Here is a 26,018-nt window from a genome sequence, read left to right on the forward strand (position 1 = left end):
ACACAAAAAAGGGCTGTTTTCGAGACAGACCAGCCCCCGGCGGCTGAGGGGGTGCAGGGGCTAAGGAGCGCCGGGCTCCCCTCGGGGCGCCGTCAGAGTCCCTTGCTCTCTCCCGCCGCCCTCGCGCCGTGAGGGCAGCTCTAAGGGCGGAGAGTCGCAGCCCCGGCAGCACGCCCGGGGTAGGAGGAGGAAGAGGAGGTGGAGGAGGAAGCCCCGTCCGCCCTCGCTTCCCGCCCTCCCGCGGCCGCCAGCGCCGTCACCCGGCGAGGCGCGGGGTGTCTCGGCCATGTGTGAGGAAGGAGCCGGGAAGCTGCGCCTGAAGCCCCGGACGGCGCCGCCCGCCCGCGGTCGGGAGCGCAGCCCCGGCCCTGAGCCCCCGCCGCGGCCCCAGTGAGTCGGGACCGGGGGAATCGGGTCGGTCCTGAGGGACCGAATCGGCTCCGGGGGGATCGGATCGGCTCCGGAGGCCAGGGTGCACCGCCCCGGCCACTCACGGCGTTTCGCGGTCACATCTGTGTCTCTTAAAGGTTATTTCATCAAACACCGCCCGTAGCGACTTTAAAAAATAGAGATAAAATTGCAGGATAGAACACAGCGTGCCCCACGCCTTCCGAACAGCGCTGGCGAGGACAGGGCCTGAGAAACGTTAATGTATGAAAACTCAGTTTTCTTTCTTCCAGAACACGGCTCACAGGAGGACAGAAATATTTTCTGTTTTTCCCAGCCCTGGCGTTCGGGGGACGGCAGGCAGTGAGTGCCTCGGTTTGTGTTCGAGCTCGGGGGCTCAGCCGTGTCCCTTCCACCCTGGGCTGGGAGAGGTTGATCACTCTGCTCTTTAAAAGGGTGTTGTTTCCAATTTCTTCCCTGTGCAGCTTCACTCTTGGACAGCGACCCAAGAAAATTCATCAGGGAGAATGCTGAAAATACCATTGTGACATTAACAATCCATCCTTCCCTTGGAATTGTCTTTATACAACATTACCTTTTAGTGCTTATAGTTCCTGGGATCAATTAACTCAAGTTGTTTGGGAAGATAATCAGTAATTTCAAATGGCAGTGTGGGAATGTCCAGACATACATGGGAACTGATGCAATTGCCACCCTCGGTGCAAACACTTCCATGATTTCTGTGCTCAGCAGGTGTAGAGTTTGGTATTTGAGAAGATAAAACAGTGGCTGCACTTAACTGCTTCACTTGGAAGTGAAGATAGTGATAGATACCTACTGCTCATTTGTTACAAGCAGAAAGGAAAGCATTTAGACATTAATTTTTTGCTAGCTGCACAAATTATATAAGTCATATAAAGCTGCAAAAAATAGTTTGCAGGCTCAATAATGTCTTTGTGTTCCAGAAAAAAGAGGCAAACTGGTATCAGCGTTAAGAGTGTTTTCTTTGTTCTCTCCCACCTTCAAACTATTGGACTGTGTCTTTACAGGGCATCGACTGACAGATGTTCCTGGTTTGAAAAGGAAGAATTAAATGAGTGTGAAAAAACCTGGCTCTTGCTACTGAAAGACATCAGTCAAGATTCAGAGTGCACAAACTGGGACACAGTGCCCAGCTTTCCAGAGTTCTTGGAAAAGGTAGCGTGCTGTATCCTTGTTTTTGCACTTTGTTCCTGCTTCCAATAGCGCCAGCCTGCTTAATGGGAAACAACATGAAATAGCTTTTAGAGATGTGAGGTTTCAGCTCTTTAGTCTCTGTGTGCAGTGCTGTGGCTGGGCATGGTGTGGCAGGGAATATAAGGACAGCTACAAAAGGCTTTTTTTGCAGTACAGCAAATTCTTTCCAACATTTTGCTGGGAAGAAGGAGCCTGTGTAAGGATGCTGACTGCCATGAACACCAGCATCTTCCTAAGGAATGAAACTGGAAAAGGCAAGCTGTAATGGAGGGGTTAATTGCACAGAACCCACCCTGACATCACTTCCAGTGGCATCAGGCAAGATCACTACATAAAAATCAGTCTTTATAAAGTACTTCTTTTCCCCCCTGAACAGCAGCAGGTTGTTGTTTTCATCCTTAGTCTCTCTGGAGCATGAGTACCCGTTGTATCCATTTAGAAAGGCTGAGGGAAGACCCATATTCCATCAGCTCCAGGAAGGAGGGACATAAATAAAATGTTCTTTTCCTTCCTGTAGTTCAGCTTTCTCAGTATTTGCAATGTGTTCTCAATGCCTGGGTTTAGGTATTGATTGAGCTACATGTGCTTAAGACATTCTGTGTGTGTGTGTTGTAGAAACAACAGGAAAAGACTCCAGAACACCAGGAAGTCTTTACAGTCGGAACAAAAGACTTTCAGTGGGTATCATTCCCATCTTTTCACCAAGAAAAATGTCTGAACCCCAAGGATCTGAGCTCCCAGCAGCCAGCACAGAGCCAGAGCAATGAATTACATAAAGGACAGGGCCAAGCAGATAAACTGAAGAGTTTATCATCCACAGCTGAGAAAACCTGCAGGGGAACCAGTACAGATCAAGCCAAAACTGCATCTGGAGCAGACACAAAAGGTGTTTCAGAGCTGGATGTGAGTCCCAAGTCATGGAAACTCCCTGGGCACAGCAGCTCAGCACAGCCCTCGGCATTAGTACAAAGCCCTGCAGAAGCTCCTGGCCCTCAGCAGCACCACACAGGGACTGTACAGAACAGCAGGGCAGACAGGAGAGAAAAGGGTGAGGAAAAGCCTCAAATCCAAATACACCAGGGGGAGCTTCCAGCAGGGGAGGCCACGGGGGTGCCTGCAGAGAAGCCTCGGCTCGGGAGCACTCCTGGGGCTGAGAGCCACGAGGAGAAGGAGGAAAACCAGAGTGAAGCAGCTTCAGCTCTTGACACTTGTCCAATGTGTCTGATGCAGTTTAGTGGAAGGTAAGTTTGTGTTTTGGTTTTTTTTCATCACTTTCCCATAAATGAACCACAGCAGGTTCTGGATGCATCCTTTATGTACAGAATAACAAAAGCAGACAAAACTTCTACTGTAAGGTCCTTTTTAGCTGTCAGAATTACATACTTTAATCCCATTTACGAGTTGAGTATCTGCTCTACAGTAAGAAATGTTAACACAATTTCATAGTACCTTGCCTGTCAGAGTTGCTGAAAATGTGCTTTGCCACAGGTCCTCTAACCCTGCTAGCTCTGTTGGGGGCCACTTTCCCTGTTGTTTGGAGGCTGAACAGGGAGACAAAACAGTGGCTACATTAATATTTAGACAATTTTGGTCTTTCTGTCAAGAGACTTAGACAGAAAGGCTTAAAATGCATCAGCTCTGTGCTACTCAGCTCCAGTCTGAGCAGCAGTAACAGCAAGGGTGGAAGGTTTTGGTAGAGGATTTGGGCACAGGACTGACTGCCCCACTAAGGTACCAGAACACTTGTGGGAGGGAGTAAAGCACAGTCAGTAGAAGGATGTGACTGTTTCTGTGTTTGCAGACTCTCCCAGCTGGACATCGATGGGCACCTTGCCAGGTGCTTGTCTGAAAGTGCAGATGATGTCATGTGGTAAATCCAGAGGAGTGGAGAGCACAGGAACCAGGCCAAGGATGAAGCTTTCTCAAAGGAAAAGGAAAAATGTGTCAAGGAAGCACATCCTTGTCTCTGACTTAAACCAGTAACTCAACAGAAGGATAAGTGCCACCTGCCTATTTGGTTTTGGGTTTTTTTCTTTTAAAGCCTCTCAAATGCATGTGAAGTAGTTCCAGTTCTGAAAACAGTGCTCTGGGATATCCCAGAGACCCCCAGAGAAATGAGGCTTGGTACTCCTGAAGAAATGCACTATTGGAAATCCCTCAAGCTTTGTCTGATGCACCAGAGTTCTGAATCTCTCAGGACAGAAGAAAGCAGCTGAGCAAAACAGAACTGTTATTTGCTGTAATCCAAAAATTTACTGTTTTTTTTTTTCAAAACAGGTAATCTATGAAAATAAACTCAGTTAAAAAGTAATCTGACTTTGGCATTTTTTGTTGTTTTAATACCTAAGTAAGGAAGTATAATTGTACAATTGATCCTGGGAGTGTAGCTGTCTAAGAGAAAACAGCCCAGACCAAATAAAGGCTGTGGGGTTTCTTTGTTTCTGAAGGAGCCCAGCTAAATTCAAAACCTTACAGTGCAGGTTTCCAAGTCAGTATCAGTGTTAAACAGGTGATTAATACAACCGGGCTAATTAGGCTGCAGTGTCACAATGCTGAGCTGCAAAGGAAGAGTCACACAGCCAAAAGAGCTGATTTTGGTACCAGCTGCCATCAGGGGCTGAGAGCAGGGAACAGCCCCGAGCCTGCTGGGGCTGGGAGGGGCTCAGGAGCGCAGCTGCTCTTTGGTCACTTCTCAAGAGGAGCAGGGGAACACTTGCTAAGCTTGGGAATGACAATAAATGACATTCGGTGACAGCTCAGTAACCACAAACCAAGGGAAGAGATCACCAACCTGCTCTGGTTTATTTCCCTGTGCCCTGCAGCTGAGCTGGGATCCAGATACAGAATAAACACAGGCTAGGCTATAAAAATACAGGAGGCTCCTAGAGATTTAATTTACAGTGGGTCTGTTTCAGAGGCTGGACACAGCCCATTTCACTGATAAATAATAACAGTCTATTAACTTTTTCATTAAAGTCTTTAATAGATGTGCAAGAATATAAATGATCTCAGCTGTTATGGATTAGTATACCATCTTCTGCACAATTAAAACTGGTCAGCAAAGATCCCAACTAATTAATTATACAAAACTACAAGAACATATTTACTGTTTTACAATCATTAAATTAGCTAGAATTTTCATTTACTATTTCAAATAAGACAACTATATATCATTACCAGATCCATTTGTAATATATTAGGATTTTTTTTCCAAACCACACATTTAATTACATCCTTCATTTTCTTTTATTTATAAAACAAGTACTTTATATAAAAAATTTCCCCTTCATCATGAACAGAACATTAAACACTTGCACATGAGCAACCAAACTTGTACCCAGCAAACTATTTGGCAACACAGCAACATTGTAAATGCCTGTAAATTCTTAAATAAAAATCAAATAGTCTTTACAATGTTTGATTAGCAAAATGTGTCTTTCTAGTCTTCCTTCCCTCCCTCCCAAAATGTTCTGAAACCTGGAAAAAAGGTTAAAAAAAAAAACCCAACCCACATTTCTAATATTTCCAGTTTCAAGTTCCATGCCCTGGCATGTCAAAGGACAGCTTAACCTGTCACAGTTCCACTCATGAGCTGCCTGCAGTCACTCTGATCACTACTGATTAGCTTTAGTACCAGGGGAGATCAAAACACTGCACGGGAAATTATTCAGGGGAAATAAAAGAAGAGGGAAAAGGGGGAAAGGAGCAATTAAAAAAATGTCAGATTACATTTAAAAGGTAATGTTGCCTTTAGTAGGTAATAAAGTATCTAAAGTCCAGGCATTTGAGGCAAGTACTTTTTACTAGTTAAATTATTTAGTGTTGATTAAAACACATTTTGCTGAATATGAAAAGCTACAGTCCAACAGAGAAACCCACAACTGAAACCTGAATGGGATTCATAGAACTAAACAACCACAGGTCTGCATAATCGTGGCTAAGGAGGGGATACAAAACCTAGATTGTTAATCAATGATTAATTGACTATTTCAAACAATGTTTTGGCAGTCTGGTCCTAGCACCTCATGACTTGGATGTGAATCCCAAAGATGTCATGTTCAGCACCTAATGCAATGCTGTACCCTGAGAAAACCATAGGTTAATGTAAAGAAAGTGTCACAATTTCTCCTGTGTTTTACACCCAATCAGGTGAGATGCCAGCTCAGGGGTTTTGTTTTCCCTCCCCCAGCAGCCCTGGAGCCCAGCCTGAGGCAGCAGAGCTGAACCCCCAGGGCTCTGCCAGCTCCCGAGTCCTCCCTGCCCTGGCTCCCCTGGCACCCCCAGCTCCCACCAGAAGGGATTCCACAGTTGTCTTTTGCTTCTTCCAATTTCTTAGGTATTTGTTTTTCTGCCATTAAAAGAATTGTACTGCTTTGATGCAAATCCTTTCGCTGAAAGATCCCATTCTCTGCTGCAGAATGATTAGTTATTAATGCACACTGAGCAACTGTAAGCAGACAGTTTATCATAAGCAGGAGGTGTGCTTTATCAGGAAAGTGGATTTTATCTTATGGTTATTCTAGATTTACTACTTTAAGGCTATGCTTTACTATGCTTTTGTTCTACATCTGAATATTTGTATTGTTGATAAAAATACTTCTCAAAAATCTAATATACAACACAATATCATTGTAGGTGTAGGCACTGCTTAAGTATGTTTAGAAATCCTTTGTGTGCAAATTTAGTTTTCTTCAATCTCTACGTTTTGGTAAATTTGGAGTTTAAGACAACAGATTCTGTAATTGATACCATAAATTCTAATTTGGAATTAATCGCACTGAGTCACTCTGCATTCCAAATTCTGTAAAAATGCAACTAAACATCAGGCTGCAGCTGTGAACTGTATGTTTCAGATGGAATTTTACTTAATATTAACAAGCAGAACTTACCAGGTGTAAGAATGTCCCAAAAATGCAATAATCCTTCAATGCAGTTTATCCATTTAGGCACTTAAATCTTGTACCCAAATTTATGTTTTGATTGCTAATAAAACACAACTCCTTTTAAATATATCTGAGATGTTTAGACAGGTACCACTTGTGAAAAAAGGCATCAAAAATAAGCTTCAACACCACTGTAATATATTTTATTCTTCAGGATGTTACACTGTAATACTCTTCAACTGGGAGCTCATTGCATCAAATGTTTGTAGAAAGTGTGTGGATCTCAAAGTTTCTCATGATCTCCTTTTGCAGGGATGCAATGAACGTTTCAATCCTTCATGAAACAGGCACAAAATGCAAATTCCTTCATTAATGAAGCCAGCTGTGTCAGTGCCCAGAACTTAAGAATCACTAAGTGGCAGAGGACACCCACCATAATCATAATTCTCTTCTTTGATTTTCAGCAGCAAATTTGTTTTTAGATCATTGGTCTCCATCCAGAGTGACCAGTCCCCAGCCTCGCATGCATATACTGTAGTTAAGGATAAATTAATGTCATTCACACTGTCCCCAACGAGGTCATTCCTTCATACTGTTTCTTCTGTTGACAGCAACAATGGATTAATATATTCAAATCCTTCAAATTCTGACTGATCTATTCGCTTTATTATATCTCTGAAAAACAAACAAGAGCAGTGTTTAGTTCATCTGAACACTGGGCAGTCTTCCATCATAGAATAGGTTATGAAAGATACAAAGAATTTCAAATTTACTGAAATGTGACTAAGTTCTGATAGCAAGTCCATACTTGTGGGAAATAGTAAAGGTAAGAAGATTTCTAAAAGGAAGATAGTAAAAGGTTTTAAGCTTAATAACTGTGTATTGTTAATTGAAAGAAGACAAGCAAACATTGTGAAGCAGGTGTACATGGAATTGGCTACAGCAACTGTCTGTAAGCTTCAGCAATATGCTATTGGCTAAAAAGTTTTTAAGATGCTCTGTAACAAAGTCTCAAGCTGCACCAAGGGAAATACAGGTTGGATATTGGGAAAAAGTTTTTTACAGAAAGGTGATAAAGTTCTGGAATGTTCTGCCCAGGGAGGTGGTGCAGTCCTCATCCCTGGTGTGTTTAATAGAGCCTGGATGTGGCACTGGGTACCAGAGTTGAGTTGAGCTGTTGGGGCTGGGTTGGACTTAATGGTCTTTAAGGTCTCTTCCAACCTGGTCATTCTCTGAATTCTGTGAAAAAATATTTGGCTGCTGCTGTCTGTACATGAGCTTTTGCCATATTCCTACTGTCTCAACCATGTAACGAGGCTGATGCTGCTCTAAAAGCTCAAGGAATGTACCCCAGCAGTCCCATCCCCTTTGTGAAAACTCAAAACTAACCACACCAACACACATAGCAGGCTGTTAGTGATTTTCAGCTAATCTCTGAATGAATTCCAGCTCTGCAGCTGGACTGGGGCAGAGCAGCACATACTCATCATCTGGGGTGAGCTGCACGGGCTCGCTGGTGAACTGCGTGTCGAAGTTGTCCAAGCCGTAATCGTCCGTGATCTGCGGCTGGAACGGGGGCGTCGTCTCCTTCTTCTCCAGCTGCCCAAAACATGGGGCAAAGGACAAAGTTACAGTGGGCAAGAGTTACAGAATCCCTCAGGAAACCCAAATCCAACTGCTGTAAATGCTATTGGAAAGGAATATCAAAATACCAAGTAGTACGCCCTACAAGCCAGGCACCAGACAGCAATACAGTTACTGCTCTGCCTTTTAAACTAGAAATCCACAAATAATTCAGCCTTTTAAGTTTTCTCTAAATTGGTAATTAGATTCAGGATTGATAAATTCCCACAGTGCTGCAATACAGCAGTTAGCACAATATATTTACTTTTGTTCCTGAGAAATCGACCTACTTTTCTTCCTCATTTGTGTGTGATCTGTCACATAGTCCAAGTCATAGTAGCACAGACACAAACATTCTAATTTTAACTTTTATATTCAGGTAAAAAACTGTCCAGGCTACAAATCTCCATAATCTAACTCAGGACAGGTAACTGTGATGAGAGTGAGCAGTAGTGACCACTGACCAAAATGATCAGCAGATAAAATCTGATTTTAAGGCCAGATCTCTCATGATGCTTGGTACAGAGCAAACAATACAGGGATAAATCCCAGATTTATTGTTTGCTTGGAGAGCAAACAATAAAGGGAATAAATCCCAGGAAAATCTTGGATTTCAGGTTTCAGACAAGAGCACAGGAAGTACATATGGAGATATGAGGAAATTGTGAGACTGTCACAGGGTGGTGCATGAACACATCAACATCCCATCGATGATCAGGTCTGGGAAAGCACCATGAAATCAAAGTCGTGAGGAAGAAATAATCAGCTCCCCCAAACAAGAATGGCAATGTGAAGGAATGAGCAAAATGAATATTTAAAAACTGAAGCAGGGTGGCAGGACTGTCCCTGTGAGCTGTTGCCACACACTCACATCCAACAGCCAGGCTTTATTCCACGAGGGGTTAAACATCAGACTTCCTCCTTTTATAGCATAAAAGCCCTCTTAAACCAGCCATAGAGAGAACTTGCAGCCTTTAACTTGAGAAAATGAATGAAAAAACAACTCTAGAAAATCCCTCAGTGCAAACAGGAGCTGTGGCTTGGTAGTTCTTACTCCAGCATATAATGGTTGAACACCACAAAACAGGCACTGAGGAAAGAATAGCCTGAATATCCCAAAACAATCCAAAAAAGAGCTGCCCTGGATGCTGCTGAGCCATCCTACACCAGAGTGAGCAATCTCAAGAGTTCTGGGCTGTGCCACACACTTGGGTGACTAACACAGGAAGAATGTTCCTGGGCTCTGTGCTCTCTTTCCCTGTGTTTATTTTTCCATTTAGCTCAAGCTCCACACAGAACAAGTTTTAAAGTCGGTGTTAGACTCCTTTCCTTATGTTACAACTTGAAAAGATTTGAAAAAGCTTTTAAGTCCAAATGTTTTCTTTGAAATGCAGGTGGTGAGTAGGAGATTCTAATAACTAAAAAAGCTTTCCAAGTATTTTCTCATTTTTTCCTGAGTACATTTGCCAAAACTTATTAGAAATTTAACTTCAAATTTCTCTGACGTTGATCCTCCTGAGCAGTACTGTCCATTTTTTAAAATAGGGATTTAATATTAAAGCTTTCAGCCATAAAATATGTTAGAAAATGTAAAAATTCAATCAGCATAAATGTTGACCAAGAAGTACCAATTTCAATGAAGAGTTTTTTTCTACAAATAAACAAAATACAAATCCAACAGTGATCTTCTTCCCTCTCTCTCAAAAAACTGCCAAGCAGAACAAACTGCAGGACATGATGTTCTGCTCCAAACCCCCAGGTGAGCTGCACTGGGGCACCACAAGATAGCAAAAAAAACCTCAAACCAAACCAAACAAAAACCAAAAAAAAAAAAACCCCACCAAAAAAAAACCCCACTAAGGTTGAAGAGAGAACTCCAAGCAAGGGATGTCTGACAAAATTAAGGACAGCCCTCATTACTGGGATGATTTTGTAAACATCAGGTCTTTTAAAGCACCAATTCCTTCTGCACTGTGCTCTCTGAAGAATGTTACAATGAAATTTAGAGCAGCAGCTTCAAAGGGAAAATGAAACTGTGCAGCTTTCTCTCATCTGAACTCTTTCATGTCAGTGCTGCCTCTTCCTACACCTCCTGCAGCCTTGCCAGACTATGGAAATACTACAGACACACTTTGCAATTGTTAACTACCTATGAAAAATGTAATGCTGGCAGGGAGCTGCTCCAGACTTTACAGCTTTATTGCTCAAATGTCAATAAATGTTATTATGGCATTTCTGGGATGGTTCTGCACTGGAAACAGAAGGTAACACAATTACCAAGCAGCAGAAGATTTAAAAACCCAATTTTGATACAATATTTGCTTGCAAAGCCACTGAAATGCAAGTCATCTTCACCATGAACTAAAAACCTCCCTCAACCTCAGCAGTACTAAAGAAAATCTGCCAACTGTAACCAGAGCCCCTTTATAAACAACCCCACTGCTCTCCTGGCACGTCCCTAACAAAGGGACTGATCCTGCTCACTCCTCCTCAGGTCACCAAACCCTGACACCCACCTCAATAATGCTGCTTATTTTAGGAGTCACAGAATTGGTAAATTCAGCTGGGTTTTGATGTACTAGGAGCACTTTGACATTTCTAGAATTCATTTTGCCTGTTTGCAACAGGTTTGTTCATATGCACACAACTAATAAATTAATGAAGGGCTCCTTTGGAACACAGGGAGGGATTTTACCAGATCCCAGTCTATGCCCACAATTAATAAATTAATGGATGGCTAATTTGGAACACCCAGGAACACAAGGAGGGATTTTACCAGATCCCAGTCTATGCCCACAATTAATAAATTAATGGATGGCTCCTTTGGAACACCCAGGAACACAGGGAGGGATTTTACCAGATCCCAGTCTATGCCCATAATTAATAAATTAATGGATGGCTCCTTTGGAACACCCAGGAACACGAGGAGGGATTTTACCAGATCCCAGTCTATGCCCACAATTAATAAATTAATGGATGGTTTTTTTGGAACACCCAGGAACACAAGGAGGGATTTTACCAGATCCCAGTCTATGCCCACAATTAATAAATTAATGGATGGCTCCTTTGGAACACCCAGGAACACAAGGAGGGATTTTACCAGATCCCAGTCGATGCTGCGGAAAAACGTGTGAGACTTGATATCAGCAAATCCTGTCTGGGGCTGGCAGCCAAGCCTTTCTTTGGGATCCTGTGGAAAACACAGACACTGGAATTACACACTGCAAGCCACTTGCAGCCCACGTTTGCCAAAAGCCCACAGAGATGACTCCAGCATTCCCATGACTGTGCAAACTCTGCTGGCATAAACACACTATCAAGGGATACTTAATATTTATTTTTTAAAATATAATTTGTTTGATACTTAAAATAGCTTCTTAAAATAATTCCTAGCCTACTTTTTTCCATTTATGATTATGGTTCTTCAGATTTCAATATTACAGAAAATAGTTTATAAAGAAAGCTGCAGTTATTTTTTAAAAGCCTGCACCTAGCTGAACATCAAGCCTATGCTGTGGAATTCCCTCAGTAATTTTGAGACTAAGTGGGGTTTTTAACATAGAGGATACCAAGTTTTTATAGATTTTCTTAACAGTAAGCAGATTAACTTCTTAACTGTATCACTTTCAACAGGAAGCTCTGACTTCCAGCTTTCAGATGCTAAAAATAAGAGAATGTTATTTACCTTGTTTAAAAATCCTTTTAACACATGGGAAGCCTTGACAGAAAGAAACCTTGGAATCCGGATTGGCTTCTCCAGAATAACTGTGACAGTTTAAAAACAGCAATATTGGGTTTTGGTTTGTGACACTGACCATGAATTCCATACAAACATTTATTATTTCAGTATGGTACCAGTTAGAAAATGGAAGATAAAGAAATTTTTTTGAATCATGCAAACAAAAGGAGCTACAGGAATTCAAGCATAAATCAGCATAAATGTTGACCAAGAAGCAGCAACTTTGATGAAGAGTTTTTTCTCAAATAAACAAAATAAAAATCCAACAACTGTCCTTTCCCCCTCTCTCTCCAAAAACTGCAAAGCAGAACAAACAAAGGCATTGCAAGATTTCCTGAGGGACATGTTACCTTCATTACCTTTATTTGTTGTGTAAACAGAAAATAAAACTTTCAGTCCTCAGTATAGGGCAAAGTGTGACTTTAAGCAGAAATGGATTTTATATCAGGCCCTCAAGAAGAACTTGGCAGATTCTGTGACAGAACTGCAGGAACTGCTTTAGAGAAGTTTTGCCCGCTATGGAGTTGGCAGCACTGTGGGTAACAGCGGGAAAGGAAAGCCCAGCTGTGCCATGCCAACTGCCCATTGGGGCTGTATCCCCCCAGAAGCAGCCCCAAAAGCCAAAGCTGTACCTTGGAAGAGGTAATCTTCAGTGTTCATGTCTGGATTGTCAGTGATGATGTCGAACGGGGACCTCCCCGCCATCATCTCGAACATCAGCACCCCCAGTGCCCACCAGTCCACACTGAACCCTGCAGGGCACACACAGATTCCTCAGCCAGCATCCCTTGCAATTTCATCTCCTCTCTCACACAAAGCCACACTGATGGCTTGGTTTTAGCACTGTGTCTTGGTTTAGGGCAAATCTGGGAGAGAACTGCAAAGGGGTTCATCTAAAAGAAGATTCAAGCAGCTCCTCCCTCAACCGGATCAGGAAAACATTTCCTTGGAGAAAAGTGGAAAACTGACTTCTAAATCTGGGCTAAAATCCTAAATTTCTGGGCTAGACAGGCAAATGGACATCATAAAACGCCCATTAAACTTATTTCTGGGCTAAAGAGACAAATGGGGATATGAAATCAAAGTCACCCCCGGAGATACTGGAACCCCTGCCATGATCACACACCCCTGGGTGAGTCTGAGCCTGCCCACCTGGGATGACAAATGCAGGGGAACTGTCTGCAGGCAGCAAAGCTGCAGTTAAATGTTTTCCTATTGTATCATTTAATAAATATTTTTCAGGCCAAGTATGATTTATAAGAAGCTGAAATGAGTGATATGAAGTGAAAAAAAACCCCTTTATTTCAGGAAAAAATTTAAACTGTGCAACAAGCACTCAAGTTTTATTATATATTAACACAGAAATGTGCAAGTCAAAATATTAATTGTATCTGAAGCAAGCTACAGCTAGATTTATTGTAACTATAGCTTGTTTACTCATGCCTTACCATATTCTTCTCCTCTGAGGATCTCTGGTGCAATGTAATTTGGTGTCCCACAGAAAGTGCTTGTAGTGTCACCTGGGCCCAAACCTTCCTGCATGCAGAAATCATTTCAGAAATTAAAACCTGACCTCCTTTTCTGGGTATTTCCTTTAATTAGAGTTAAAACCCCAAGTTACTCAGGGAGTTTAAAGAGCTTCCTTTCACAAAATAAATACTCAGAGTGCTCAAAATGGCCTAGGACTCCACAGCTCCTCCTCAGCAAAGCGGATTAAAACTCAGTTACAACATGTATCTAACAATATTTTGCTTATTAATTACAGATACATTAAAAAATCAGTTAAACAATTTGGAAGTCCTTTTCAAATAGATTTTTTTGGGGGAAAAAGCCCATTACAATTCAGTTCCAAATGTGGTTCTACTCCAAAAACAGTAAAGTTTTTTCAGAATAAAATTCCAATTCCACAACCAAATTCTGGGCTCAGTAACACCAGTGTTAATATAAAATGAATGTTCTTAGTGTTCTCCAAGAGTGCCAGAAGAAAGGTCAGGAAAACCCTACCTTGCACATGCCATAATCTGTTAATTTGATGTGACCCTCTGCATCCAAGAGAACATTGTCCAGTTTTAAATCTCTGTAGATGATGCCTCTTTCATGTAGGAAGTTTAGAGCAATGCAAATTTCAGCAGCATAAAACCTGAAATTAAAAAGGAGAAAACTCATATTAGCATTAATATGGTAGAAAAGCTGGTGCAATTTAAATATCTGTTCTTAAAACATCATTTTACAGCCAACTTTTAAGTAAGAATGGCATAAAAAACCCAAGCTACATTTACTGATAAGGACACAGTTCTTATAAGACATTCCCTATATAAAAATGAGATTTTTTTTTTCATTCTACTAATTGAGAAAATATTTATTCTTTATCCCACAGATTTTTTTTTGTCTGAAAATTCCACATAGCAAGATGGAAGAGGTTTATTTTCCTCTGATTCAGAGTGACAGTGAGCCTTTGTGTAGTACAGCAAACTGGATTTTTCATCTTCTCCCACCAACACTGTATTATTTCAACATCAGAGCAAATGAGGGAGAATATTCCATGTTCTATCAACAGATCAAAGAGGCATCACCCAAACAGGAAGAAATAAGGAGGAGTAAATTGGAATAACTGCTACAACTGATGAACTGCTTGCTCTCTAAAAATACTCATACCCTTCAAGCAAATAAAATCTACATTTCTTCCCAGGCAGGACATTCTAAAGTTCAGAATCCAAGTGCAGAGAGCAGCAGAGCAGCAGCCAGCAGTGCCCTGGGCAGGAATTACCTGGCATGTTCCTCAGGAAGTTTCCTCTGCCGTTGCATATGGAACATGAGGTCCCCCCCGTTCACATACTCTATGACAAGGAACAATCTGAAATTACAGAACACCATTAATGCATCCCAAGGAAACTCTGCAGAAAAGCTGGTTTTATTCTTCCCATCTGAACCATTTGCACTTCCACTCTTGATTCAGACTTCTAGATTTCTTATAGATACAAAACTATTTAAGAGGGGGAAAAAAAGAGAGCACTTAATTGATGTATTTTATGTAGGAATACTCCCTTTATTGAAATGCTGCCACCTTTAGCTGTATAAATTAATTAACTATAATTCATAATTCTATTCATTTATATGAATGAAACAAGTGTGACAGTACACAACACAGGCAGCAGATGGAAGCTCTGGGCTCGTTTGTTCCTCTGGAGAATCAGTGTTTGAGCCAGGCTGCTCCAAAGCAGGGAAAGGTCAGCAGGGGCCAGAGATCCAGGTGGAACTGGGCAGAGAGAAGGATTCTGTTCCAGTCTGCAGGAAAGCTTTCATCCTTGGGAAAATATGATCCAAGCAATGCTGCCAAGGGCAGAGAGAGCTCAGGATAGGAACAGAGCTGCTGGGGCAGGTTGGGCTGGCCCAGGGAGCAGCATTCCCTTGTACACCTCATTTTCCATGAGCTGAAAGCTCCTTTCCACACATCCACACACTGGAAAACATTCCCTTTGGAGAACACATGCTCCAGTCTCTCAGATCACTCTAGCTGGTGATTTGATTGTTCTTTGGAAAAGGATTCTTCATTTGAAACACTTAAAAAGTGTTAAAACTTAAACCAGGAAAATCTATTGGACAAAATCCAGCTGGCAGGACTCTGAGTGGCCTCCCCACAAGAAGATAAATGCTAAACTGAAATTAAATAAGCAGCAAACAAAATACATAACAATGCCTTGAGTATTTTATTACAGCACTCCTGGTGGTTTTTTGCTTCCAGCTTTCCTATCCTATTTAGAAGTCCCCAATGTTTTATCACCATTCAGAACTTGAAATTACAAATTCCTTGCCAAGTCATATTCAAGAGTGTCAGCAGTGGCAGGCCTTGCTGGGATTAGAAGGATTTACTGAAACACCCCCAGGTTTGCAGGATGGAGGTTTCAGGCTCTTGGAAGACACTTATCTGGCAATGCTGGGCAAGTCCAGGGCTTATATTTTATTACACTAATGAAAAAAGCATCATCAGTATCTGAAATTGCACAGCTACATACAGCATCAATTAACCTCACATTCAGCTACACATTTGTGTTAAAAAATATTTAAAACTATATTGAAGAGAGAGAACATTTTTTGCAGCGTTCCCCCCATCAGTACCCTTGTCACAACCTGGTTTATTGCAACTCATTTTCTTTGGGCCACTTAACACAATCTGATGGTGATGAATTTATTCACTTGGAATCAGTTTTGTGCTTTTCCTGCTTGATGTAAATGAGGTCATAATTATGATTTTGTAACATTACAGCTATAATCAAATTGTGAATTCATGACATTATGGTTATATCCATGGCAAATGGCTGAAGTTACCAACAAAAAATGAGAGTTTCACTGCAAGAAGCAGCTGGGCTGGAAAAGCAGGACCCATAAAGATACACCAGGAATTCAGAAAGCTTTGATTATGTTCAGCATGGGTTTTTTTTTTCCAATTTCTGCTCCTCAGCTCTGTCAGTGTAGCTGCCAAAGAGGGATGCACAGGATCCTGCTGCTGACTCAGCCTTTTCCTGGGTGTCAGTAGCTACAAGAACTCTCCTTCTCAATCCCTCACCCTGCCTGCCCACTTGAATTTTTATACCAGGTGTAAAATTCTACTTTGTGTTTGGTGAGAAAGTGTTTGGGAGTGTTGGTTACACTTAAGAGCCTTTCCCAACAGTTTCTCAGTTGTTTAAGTCTTTATTTATTTTTCTGATGAGTTTGTTTTGGTCAAATCCTCAGTCAGTGACCTCTGCAGATCATTCTTTATTTCTTTCTCCCTGCTTCCAAACACTCTTTGCTCCATGCACCTTCAGAACACTGATCAGCTCCTTTAGCTCCTTCCTCTCTGTTTTCCCTGCTGGGAAGATTTCCTCTGCTCTGACCATTAGGGAGGTGAAGTTTTGGGGACTGAAGAAAAGGTACAGTGCATGGCTTTGTATTTTAAACTTGACAATACACATTGCAAAAAACCAGTGATTATTCTTAAGGATAAATGACTGGAAAATCCATGAAAACTTTAAAACTTTGCACTCTACACTGCAAGTGAGTTGGATAGAATGACAATTTTCTGATTATGACATACATGGCATGAGGCATTATAAAAGTGTAACAGCAAACAAGTGCCTGTGAAAACAAAAAATATCCCAAACCACATCCCAATTCCCCAGGAACATACTCAGGTATGGACATGAAATTTCTTGTTTTCTTCATATTCCAATTGCAAAATAAGCAGCAAATAATCCAGTTTGGATTGTGCACACAGGGACAAAGAATTAGTATTTCTAAGTGAAGAGTTAAATAAGCACCTTCTCAAAATCCCACACTGCTTTGATATGTGCTAAAGGCTTTTAAGCCTCCTAGGTAACAATATCACCGTGCAGGGAGGGGTTTATATTATTATTAAAAGGTTATTAGTGGGCAGCCCAGCTCTCAGGCTCTTTAGGAACAGTGAACTGCTGAGCACTGATCTGGCCTGCTCAGCAAGCAGGAAAGGGTTGGGAAGCTCCCCAGTGTGTTCCCCATGTCACAGGGCTGTGCTCAGGAAGGAGGACAGCTCCTCCTTTCCCTCCAGCTCTGACCACACTCTCCTCCACACCCCTGCCTGAGCCATCCCCCTAGAACTGAATCCCTGACAATGCTAACACTGCCTTCCAAAAATCCCTGGCTGTGTGAGGGCAGGGGTTACATTTGCTTTAGGGGAAGCAATTTAGCACAATGATCAAGATTCTCAAGAAAAAAAGAAAAAAAAAAAAAGAATTTCAGATCTTTCTTACCGACTTGTTGTTTGAAAGCATGAATGTAAACCAACTAGGAATGGGTTACTGGATGCCTGTTCAAACACATGTTTCTCTGTCTGTACCCAATCAATATCCTGAAATAGAGTAATTGAACAATCAGAACTCCTGCTGCATAACCACTGTGGGTGTTCCCAGAAAAACACCTGTGAAGATCACAGTGCTGCCTCACACACAGGTATTGTTACATTGTTCTTCAGAAAGGCAAGGATCTCTTAAAATCTGGAGGAAATTATAAAACATGGTCATTCAGTAATATATTCAGAAATTATTTAACCATTTATGGAAGGCCTGCACAAAAATCGAAGCCATTGTTAATAAAACACATCTGCAATATTTGATAAACTGCTCACACTGCTGCATGGAAATAAATTCAGTTCTTAGATAAATGATCCCAAAGCTGCTGAAGCAGCTCATGCCAGTAACACAAACAATGTGAATCTCCAGCTTTTAAAAGAATCAAGTGAACTGAACTTCATCTCCTCATCTGAAATTCAAATTCAATTCAATGAAACTTCCAAAACCTGCTTAGTTGGTCCAGCCAAAATCATGAAAAGCATCACAGATATCTTTAATCCTTCAACAGGAAGAACTCCTGAATACCCAGTGCAAAACCACACCATAAAAACAGTTTGCATGATACTGGCACAGTGCTGCAAAATCCAGAGCTGTGATAACAAAGCATTTAAGCTTTATTTCATAAAAGCACACAGAATTTAAACATCCCAGACAGCTGGGCATAGCAGCAGATATTCACCCTTCATGCAATGCACTGATCCTGTGCCACCCTGCAAACACCCAACACCCTGCCAATACACCAGAACTGTAATTGTTCTAAAAATTCTCCATTCACCACAGATACTCCCAGCTTCCCAGCCAATCTGGAGACAATAAATACAGAAAGTGAAATGAGACCTTGCTGTCAGGGCTGGATGCTGACACTGAAGTCTCAGAGGAAACCAAGAACTGTCACCATCCAATGAAATAAACCTGTTAGGTTTTGTGTGTGGAGCCTTGTGAAGATACATCACCTTGGAGGGGTAAACCTGAGCCCAGATCAAAATCCAGAGCCAAAAATCCAATTCTGAATAAAGCACTAAATATGTCCACTTCTTCTTGGTTTAACTAAATGAGCTTTTCTTTAGGAGTCTGTAAATTAACTCTTCATTAGTGCACTTGGCATTAGGATTATCCCAGTGCTCCACTTAACAAAACTGAGCTTAGTAAAACTGCACAGAAGCCCAGCTATTTGATTTCCCTCCATCTCACTTCTCTCCACTAGCAGCCATACCCTGGAAAGCACCAGCTAATTTAGACATGCTGTTACTTGCTATGTAATTGATTTTCTTTCTTCGTGGAACACTTCTAAGGTGAAATTTCCATTACTTGCAATATCTCATGCACTCACAGAATTCTGTGAATTTCCTATCAATTCCCAGAATTTCAGTATACAGCTTATCTTAGAGCTAATTGGTTTTTCTTTTCTCTATCTTCTATGTAATTATGAGAGCCACAATTCCACAAAGTCTTTCCTCATCTACCTCTGCTTCTCAAACAGCTGCACAACTCATGAAACAGGACTTGGCTTTGGCTCCCACCTTCTTGGAAAAGCACATGTTAAAAAGGAAAACAGTAAATAAACCACACAACAGCCTCATCTTGGTTCATAAAGAGGAAACATCAAATAAATGAGAGAGCCAAAGGATTTTAGGAGAAATAAGCCCAGCCTCTGGAATAATGACAGAGATGACAGAGCAACTGATTGAAAAGAGCACTGAAACTAGTGGTTTGATGTTTTTTGCACGAACACCCTACTTTCATAAAAGGGCATTATAGGAAAAAGATGAAAAAAAAAACAAAACCTTTCCCTTTTTAATTTTCAATTTTATCCCCAAACTCATGCATTTGAGATCTTGTATTAAAAAAATCTAAAGGATTTTGAAAATAATGGAGAAAAGCAGCAGATTTCTGTGGCAGATAAAAACACAGGGATCTCAAATGGCAGTAGGATTATTTTTGAACTCATGGAAGAAATATTTCAGAATACTGAGTCACTTGCACATAGGCTCTGCCAGCATGAGTGCAAGAACAAAGTTTCAGCTCCTTTACTGACACACAGACAATGCTTTTGCCTTGGAAAACACATTTGCTTTCTTTCACAATTAAATGCACAAAACCCACCCCATTTATCTCATCACTTACAGATTAGCACATCCAGGTTGGCATGTTTAATACATGATTTCTACCAAGACTATTAGTAATTGTTAGTTGTTCTTAAAATAAGGGACATTTCTGTCAGATTCCATCCTGGTGCTCCATGCAGAGTTGATGACAAACGAGCTCCAAGTCAGAAAAACTCCTCTGCCAGAGAAGCTGTCTGAAACATGAGCTTCTTGCTCAGCTGAATGGTTTTTGTTAAAGCATAGTAAGTTTTTATGGTATGTAAAAGAATGCAATTAACACAGACTTTTACCTCATCATCATGGACCAGTTCTTTTTTCACTACTTTCATAGCATAGATCTGATCATTCTTTTTTAACCGAACCAGAAGAACTTTGGCATAACTTCCACGGCCAATAACTCTGATTAAATCAAAGTCCTGGAGTCCAAGCCCCTGAGAAATCTTAATTCCATCCATTCCATCAATGACTGGTTTGAGATCCTGTATAAAAAGAAACAGATGCTAGAAACTGAAGACATTTCCCATTAAAGCAGAGAGATCTTTAAGCACTGGGCAGAATTTGCTGACTTTGCTTGGCACTGGCACCCAGGGCTGGATGCTGATTGGAACACATTTGTTTAGAAATGTTTGGTTTCCATTGGGTTTGCTCTTACTACAAGTTACTGGTTTTCCCAAGGCAGTTGTTCATCCAACTAATCATTTTCATATTCCCTGCTAGAAAGCCGAAAGCAGTGCCTTGAGAAATGAGGTTTATCCAAATTCCTGACCCTCAGGCCATGTACATTGTATCCTTTGGACAAAGTGAGGAGCATTGTTCATATTCTGACAGAAATAGCACAAACTAATAAAAGCTATCTAAAAATAAGATGAATAAGGAAACACTGATTTGCTAATGAATATACCTGTCTTGGTTTCAGTTTAGGCAACAACTGTCTGTGTTCAGCTCATTATCATTTTAATGAAAATTAGGATTTCTAACAGGATCCTGGGAACACACAGAAGCAGATCTCAATTTCTCAAGTCTGAGAATTTGCAGGAAATATTCCACTATGAAGAATGTTATTTTTAAATTCATTATTAACAAAGAGAAATTTTATCACCTTGGCTATTTGCTGGAATTAGATGTGAAAACGTGGGGCTGAAGATGGAGCAGCTGAACTAGATGAATGCAGCAGGTTCTTGGACTTGCAGGTTTTACCAATCTACCCAAGGCTTTGACACACTTCTGTGGCCTATTTTTATCTGACCTCACACTCCTGTACTTGCAGACAGATCAGCATTCTGCAGAACTGTGGAAAGTGTTTATATAAAGAATCTTGATCTAGGATTGACTGCTATTAGAAGAGATTGCTCTAAGCTCAAAGATTCTATACAAAGCTCCCAGAACACCAACTCCTTTCTGTGGGATACCTTAAATCATTTCAGCTCAAAGGCAAGGTGGGACAATCAGAGCAGTGCAATTCAGGACAGCTGAGCAAACAGCACCTCCCAAATTTCAACACAAACCTGAGCACTGACCACAGCCTAAGTGAGCAATTAAAATTCTCTGATGTGCTTTTAATTTCTACTCTTCCATTTCTGAATTTGAGATAAAAATCTGTAGCTACATGAGTGAAAATAAGGCAGTCAGTCACCAGGAGCAGGAGCTACTCAAGTGTGAAAGGAATGGGAGTGACAAGCATTGTAGTGGAGGCAAAGGAAAAAGGTGCAGCCTGGCTCAGAGGGGAACATCAGAACAACTACCAGTGCTGGGCAGAGTGCATCCTATTTATTTTAAACATGCCAGAAGCATTCTTAAAAGAAATGTCTTTAAGTCCTTTAGAATTGAAGCATATTCAGATTTTTTTCAGACTGCTCTAAAGGAAAAACATTGTTGATGTGCAGAGATTGAGTCAGATCTTCTACAAAAGACCTGACAGAAGAGTTTAAGTGTATGTTATTCTACTTGTTCTTCCACAGGAGCTCCACATTTCTCATTTCTGTGGAGAAATGCTTAGGTATGATTTATATGAACCCTCTCAGAGAGCTGGGTAGTTAATGGGTCACCAGACTGAACCAAGTTCCACAGCAACAGCCTGAGGGTGACAAAGGGTGAGCATCCATTAGGGACAGCAGACAAGGCAATGGCAAAGCCACCATTTGTTGTAAGGACCATAAAAGTCAAACCCTCTGCTAAATCACTGTTTTTCCAACAAATGGAAGTGAGAAAACAAAAATGCTAAAAGGTATCTTGGATCATGAGTGGAATAAGAACAGTTTAACACAGAAGAAATCTGAAAAAATCCAATAAAAATGCTTTTAAAAAATTATCAACATTCAGAAAAAAAAAACCCAGACTTTTGAAAAGGGCAGCAGAAAGCCCAGAACAAATAAACATCTATTTTATAAAAAGTTGAATGATTAGATTGAATTTGATGATCTCAAAGGTCTTTTCCAACCTAGTTCATTCTGTGATTTGGAATACATAAATACAAATTGCAAAAATATTTTAAGAACATACCTCAGAGTCATCTTTAATGGTGTCATGTTTCCGGTTTGAAGGAATGTAGGGAACTGGAAAAGAAATCAAAGCAATAAAAGTCATAAAAGCCTTCACTGAAGTAGTTTTAAAAATCAATAAACAGAAAGAAATTTAGTAGCTTATGGCCAGGTTAATTTAAACATTACTGGACCATATTGACCAAATTTTTCCCTTTTTGTAAACAGGAAGAGGGAAAAATGAGAGCAAGAGGGGTTCTAAAGTAAGACAGCACTCACTTCCATCAGTGTCCTCTGAGGGGAGATCAGCCTCGTCGTTTTTGCCATCTAAGCGAGGTTCCTGGGAAGGCATGACCGAATCCTGCCAAACACAGACACACACACAGACCCACTGGGCGTGCAGCCCTGGGAGTGCCCTGCCCCAAACTCCAGGAGATCCTTCCCCACAGTGAAAACTGGATTTTGGAGTCTATGTGTCCAAATATTAACATTTTGTAATGCAGGGTAAAACCAGCCTACCAAAACCTCAATGCTGCATTAGCCACTCTCTGCAGCTACAACAGTGCTTGGCTGTCTTCTAAAAATGGGACTGGGCTATTTACAGCAAAGTTCAAATTTTATTCTACTTAAAGACTTCTGAGTGTTTCACATGGAACTACAACCAAGTAAACACTTCAGCATGATGTTACACACCCCATTTACAGCCCTGGCATATTCCTTTGCTGCTTAATAAAAATATGAATTATTGCTGATGATGCATAAATTAGTGAAGACCACAATAACAGATATTTTGTGTTGCATTTGGACCCTGGGCTCATCCCCAAGACAAGCAGAAGTATTCCAGGAAGTACAGCAGCATGAAGAAAGTAATTGGCAAAGAATTGGTAATGTCAAGGCAAGTCACATACAATAGCAGCAAAGAAAAACACTGGTTTAAGTCACAAAAAATATGATACAACCACCAGTGAAATACAGGAAAGGGCTAAAATTGAGACACACAGATGTTTCAATGTTTTGATGTTTAAAGCCCAGGAAAGACACCAGCATTGGCAATAGAGTGAGGGTCATGGAGAGGAAGAGACAGTACTGGAGAAACTGAGGTGGCAGGAACAGGAAAGCAATAAACCTTTCTGAAAAGAGCAATGCAGAAATTATATCAGTGCCTTAGTTCTTAAAACATTCCCACAGGCTAAAAGGAATAATTTCTGAAGTTGTCAGTGTCTAATGGAGAAGTCAAATTCAAGCTTGAGCACACTGAAGTCACATCACAAGCTTTTTCTCTTTTTCTCTCTGCTCACAATCCAAAGGCTTGTCATCCACAGCAACTGAACCCCAAATACTCCCAGGTGTTACAAACCCACACCATGCAACTGAACCCCAAATACTCCCAAGTGTTACAAACCCACACCATGCCCCCATTTCATCACTCAGGACACATCTACCACGAGCAGCACAGGCCAGAGTGGCACCCCCCAGCCTTGGCCAGAGCACACACTCACCATATGCCTTTTGCAGGTCAGTGGGACAAGGATGTGACAACGTTTATGGACCAGCAGCTTGCAGTTGATACACTTGTAGCCTTGCCTTGCGAGCCCCCATATCCTTTCACTGCACTGGCCACAGTAAGCTCTCTGCAAGCCACAATGCACATCATCAGTTCCAGGAGCAATCCCTGCTGCAAGGGAGCAGCTCTCTAGCAGCAAGAGCCCATCCCAGTCACCTAACAGATGTTCAGGAATAATTTTAGAATGTCCAGAATTACAATAATAGCTGAAGGTTACACTTCACACCCAGAACTCGGCTAAGTGCAGTTCTTCAATGAATGTTAGGAAAACAAATACCTCAAGCATATGGAACACATTAGAGTGTGACATTAGCAAATCATTTTTAGAGAATAAGTCTATTTAGAATCTCAGGTTTTGACAGAGGTCACTGAAACAAAACTGCCAGAAGTTTGTACTACACAATTATGTACAAGAAGCATCCAAGCTGACTGTGCTGGAGAACACAGTCACAAAATGTAAAGCAGACAATGTATAAAAACTGTTCTACATCTACACCTATACATTTTAACATTTGCATAATTAAAATCCATTAATCATGTCTGATATCAAGCCTCTGTGTTGCACTGAGCATCAAAAACCTATGGTGTTTTTACATATGTAAGAAGGGAGCATGTGAGTTAAATCAAAATGAGGGTAAATGAAGAAGCCAGACATCCTGGTGCTGACTTTAACAGGAGAGGTTTTTAAATCATTGTTCCAGTGTATGTTACTATGGTCAAACAACAATCTGAGATCCTTGCACACCAAGGAGTCACCCAGGCCCAGTGATCCTCCCCCACACTGCCAACACAAAACTCACTCCTTATCCCCTGGCTGCCAATGCTCTCCAGCCATTCCTGCAGCAGGCTGGGGCAGTGCCCATCACCCTGCAGCTGCACAGGAGCCTTGCTAGTCCCAGCCCAGCTCAGCCAGGCCTCCCAAAGCTCTGTCCCAAAGCCCCAGTGCCAGCCTGCTCCTCCCAGTACACTGCAGTCACCAGATGCCCACACCAGTGAGTCACACACACTCCTGCCCAAAACTCCTCAGCTCCTGAAAAACCCCGCTAGCAGTGCTGGAATAGTCAAAAACTCATGAGCAAAGAATGGAGCATTTCTTCAAACAAGCATTTTTATACTGGTATGAAATTAAAAACAAGACTTAATTCCATTTCCCTCATCTGTGCAGCCAGTCCTCCTCGACAGGGAGGAACCCAAACTGCACTGCCCAAAGTAAAGAAAAACAACCCCAAAACTGCCTGATGAGAGGAAGCCTGGGACATCTATTGCCACCTCTTCCAAAATTCCTGGCCCACCAGACTTCCTTCAGTATCCTTTTATAGGTTTTGCAGCAGTACTATTAAGACTAACTAAAACCTGTCAGGCCCTGGAAGGAGGGGCAGGTCCCAAATTCCATCAGAAATTCAGGTAACCCTTTCATACCTCTCACACACAGTCAAAGCCATATCAGAGAGTTCACCTTTATGTTATGTTCAACAAGATTAAAATTGAAATTTTTGCATGTGTTCATTTATCTGACTGATCTGAAAAAGTTGCAAAAGGTTACTTTGAAACAGGAATGAATTCTTAAGGCAATACTCCAGCCTTAAAAATTCCATCAACACTGAAATTTGGTATTGAATTCAGTAACACAGACATGACCATAATTTCTCATTAATTTATCCATTTTAATGTCACATTTTCCAGTTTATGGCAACCTGCTCACTGATTTCAGCTGGATGTGATCTGTGTTCTGGCTCTGTATGATGTCACTTGTATGCAGGTATAAAAGCAGTCTTGTTTAGGATTGTGACATCCTAATGTGGACATCAACATCTCTGTGTATATTCACTATGACCTCATTGCAAATAAAACATCATTGTCTATAACATTCTGGATTATTAATGTGGCAGTATGCACTCATAATGTTTCAAAGGAAATATGTTGGTATTATGTAGCAAATAAACATTAAAAGTATACTTTCATACAACAAATTAAAATGTTTTATTTCTGTAGTACATTATACAAATTCATGTGATAATTCATATTTATGATATTTTAAATATATTTAGTGATAAAATGCTGAGTTTTAAGGAGCTTTTCCTTCTTTCAGTGCATTTTTGGGGTGGGAAATTTTAGAAAAAACTCTTATTTCAATTATTAG

At 41.1% G+C, this 26,018-nt stretch overlaps 2 protein-coding genes across 6 annotated transcripts in view; one reads left to right on the plus strand and one right to left on the minus strand.

The window, feature by feature from the left end:
- The first annotated feature begins 246 nt into the window (after window positions 1-246).
- On the plus strand, window positions 247-3,934 carry FAAP20 (FA core complex associated protein 20). Of its 3 annotated transcripts, none has more exons than XM_030230606.2 (4): window positions 247-390; window positions 1,437-1,584; window positions 2,239-2,864; window positions 3,425-3,934. In XM_030230606.2, the coding sequence occupies exons 1-4, from the start codon at window positions 287-289 to the stop codon at window positions 3,495-3,497; spliced, it is 951 nt and encodes a 316-aa protein (XP_030086466.2). In that variant the 5' UTR covers window positions 247-286; the 3' UTR covers window positions 3,498-3,934. The 3 variants fall into 3 exon arrangements, 2 of the variants coding, with proteins under 2 accessions (XP_030086466.2, XP_050838459.1); XR_007779260.1 differs by lacking the exon at window positions 247-390 and adding an exon at window positions 425-527; XM_050982502.1 differs by lacking the exon at window positions 247-390 and adding an exon at window positions 592-651.
- A 647-nt stretch (window positions 3,935-4,581) lies between these two features.
- Window positions 4,582-26,018, minus strand: part of PRKCZ (protein kinase C zeta) — a 41,891-nt gene continuing 20,454 nt past the window's right edge. For all 3 annotated transcript variants that reach the window (XM_009095563.4, XM_050982497.1, XM_050982498.1), the window contains 13 exons: window positions 23,814-23,945; window positions 22,594-22,675; window positions 22,337-22,389; window positions 20,128-20,316; window positions 17,634-17,731; window positions 14,636-14,722; window positions 13,873-14,008; window positions 13,317-13,404; window positions 12,501-12,620; window positions 11,815-11,894; window positions 11,230-11,319; window positions 7,990-8,105; window positions 4,582-7,181 (listed from right to left, as the gene is read on the minus strand). In XM_009095563.4, the coding sequence (XP_009093811.1) occupies window positions 7,094-7,181; window positions 7,990-8,105; window positions 11,230-11,319; window positions 11,815-11,894; window positions 12,501-12,620; window positions 13,317-13,404; window positions 13,873-14,008; window positions 14,636-14,722; window positions 17,634-17,731; window positions 20,128-20,316; window positions 22,337-22,389; window positions 22,594-22,675; window positions 23,814-23,945 (1,359 nt within the window). In that variant the 3' untranslated portion in view covers window positions 4,582-7,093. The remainder of the gene's footprint in view (window positions 7,182-7,989; window positions 8,106-11,229; window positions 11,320-11,814; window positions 11,895-12,500; window positions 12,621-13,316; window positions 13,405-13,872; window positions 14,009-14,635; window positions 14,723-17,633; window positions 17,732-20,127; window positions 20,317-22,336; window positions 22,390-22,593; window positions 22,676-23,813; window positions 23,946-26,018) is intronic.

This window comes from Serinus canaria, chromosome 21, assembly GCF_022539315.1.
Source record: "Serinus canaria isolate serCan28SL12 chromosome 21, serCan2020, whole genome shotgun sequence".
Lineage (NCBI taxonomy): Eukaryota > Metazoa > Chordata > Aves > Passeriformes > Fringillidae > Serinus > Serinus canaria.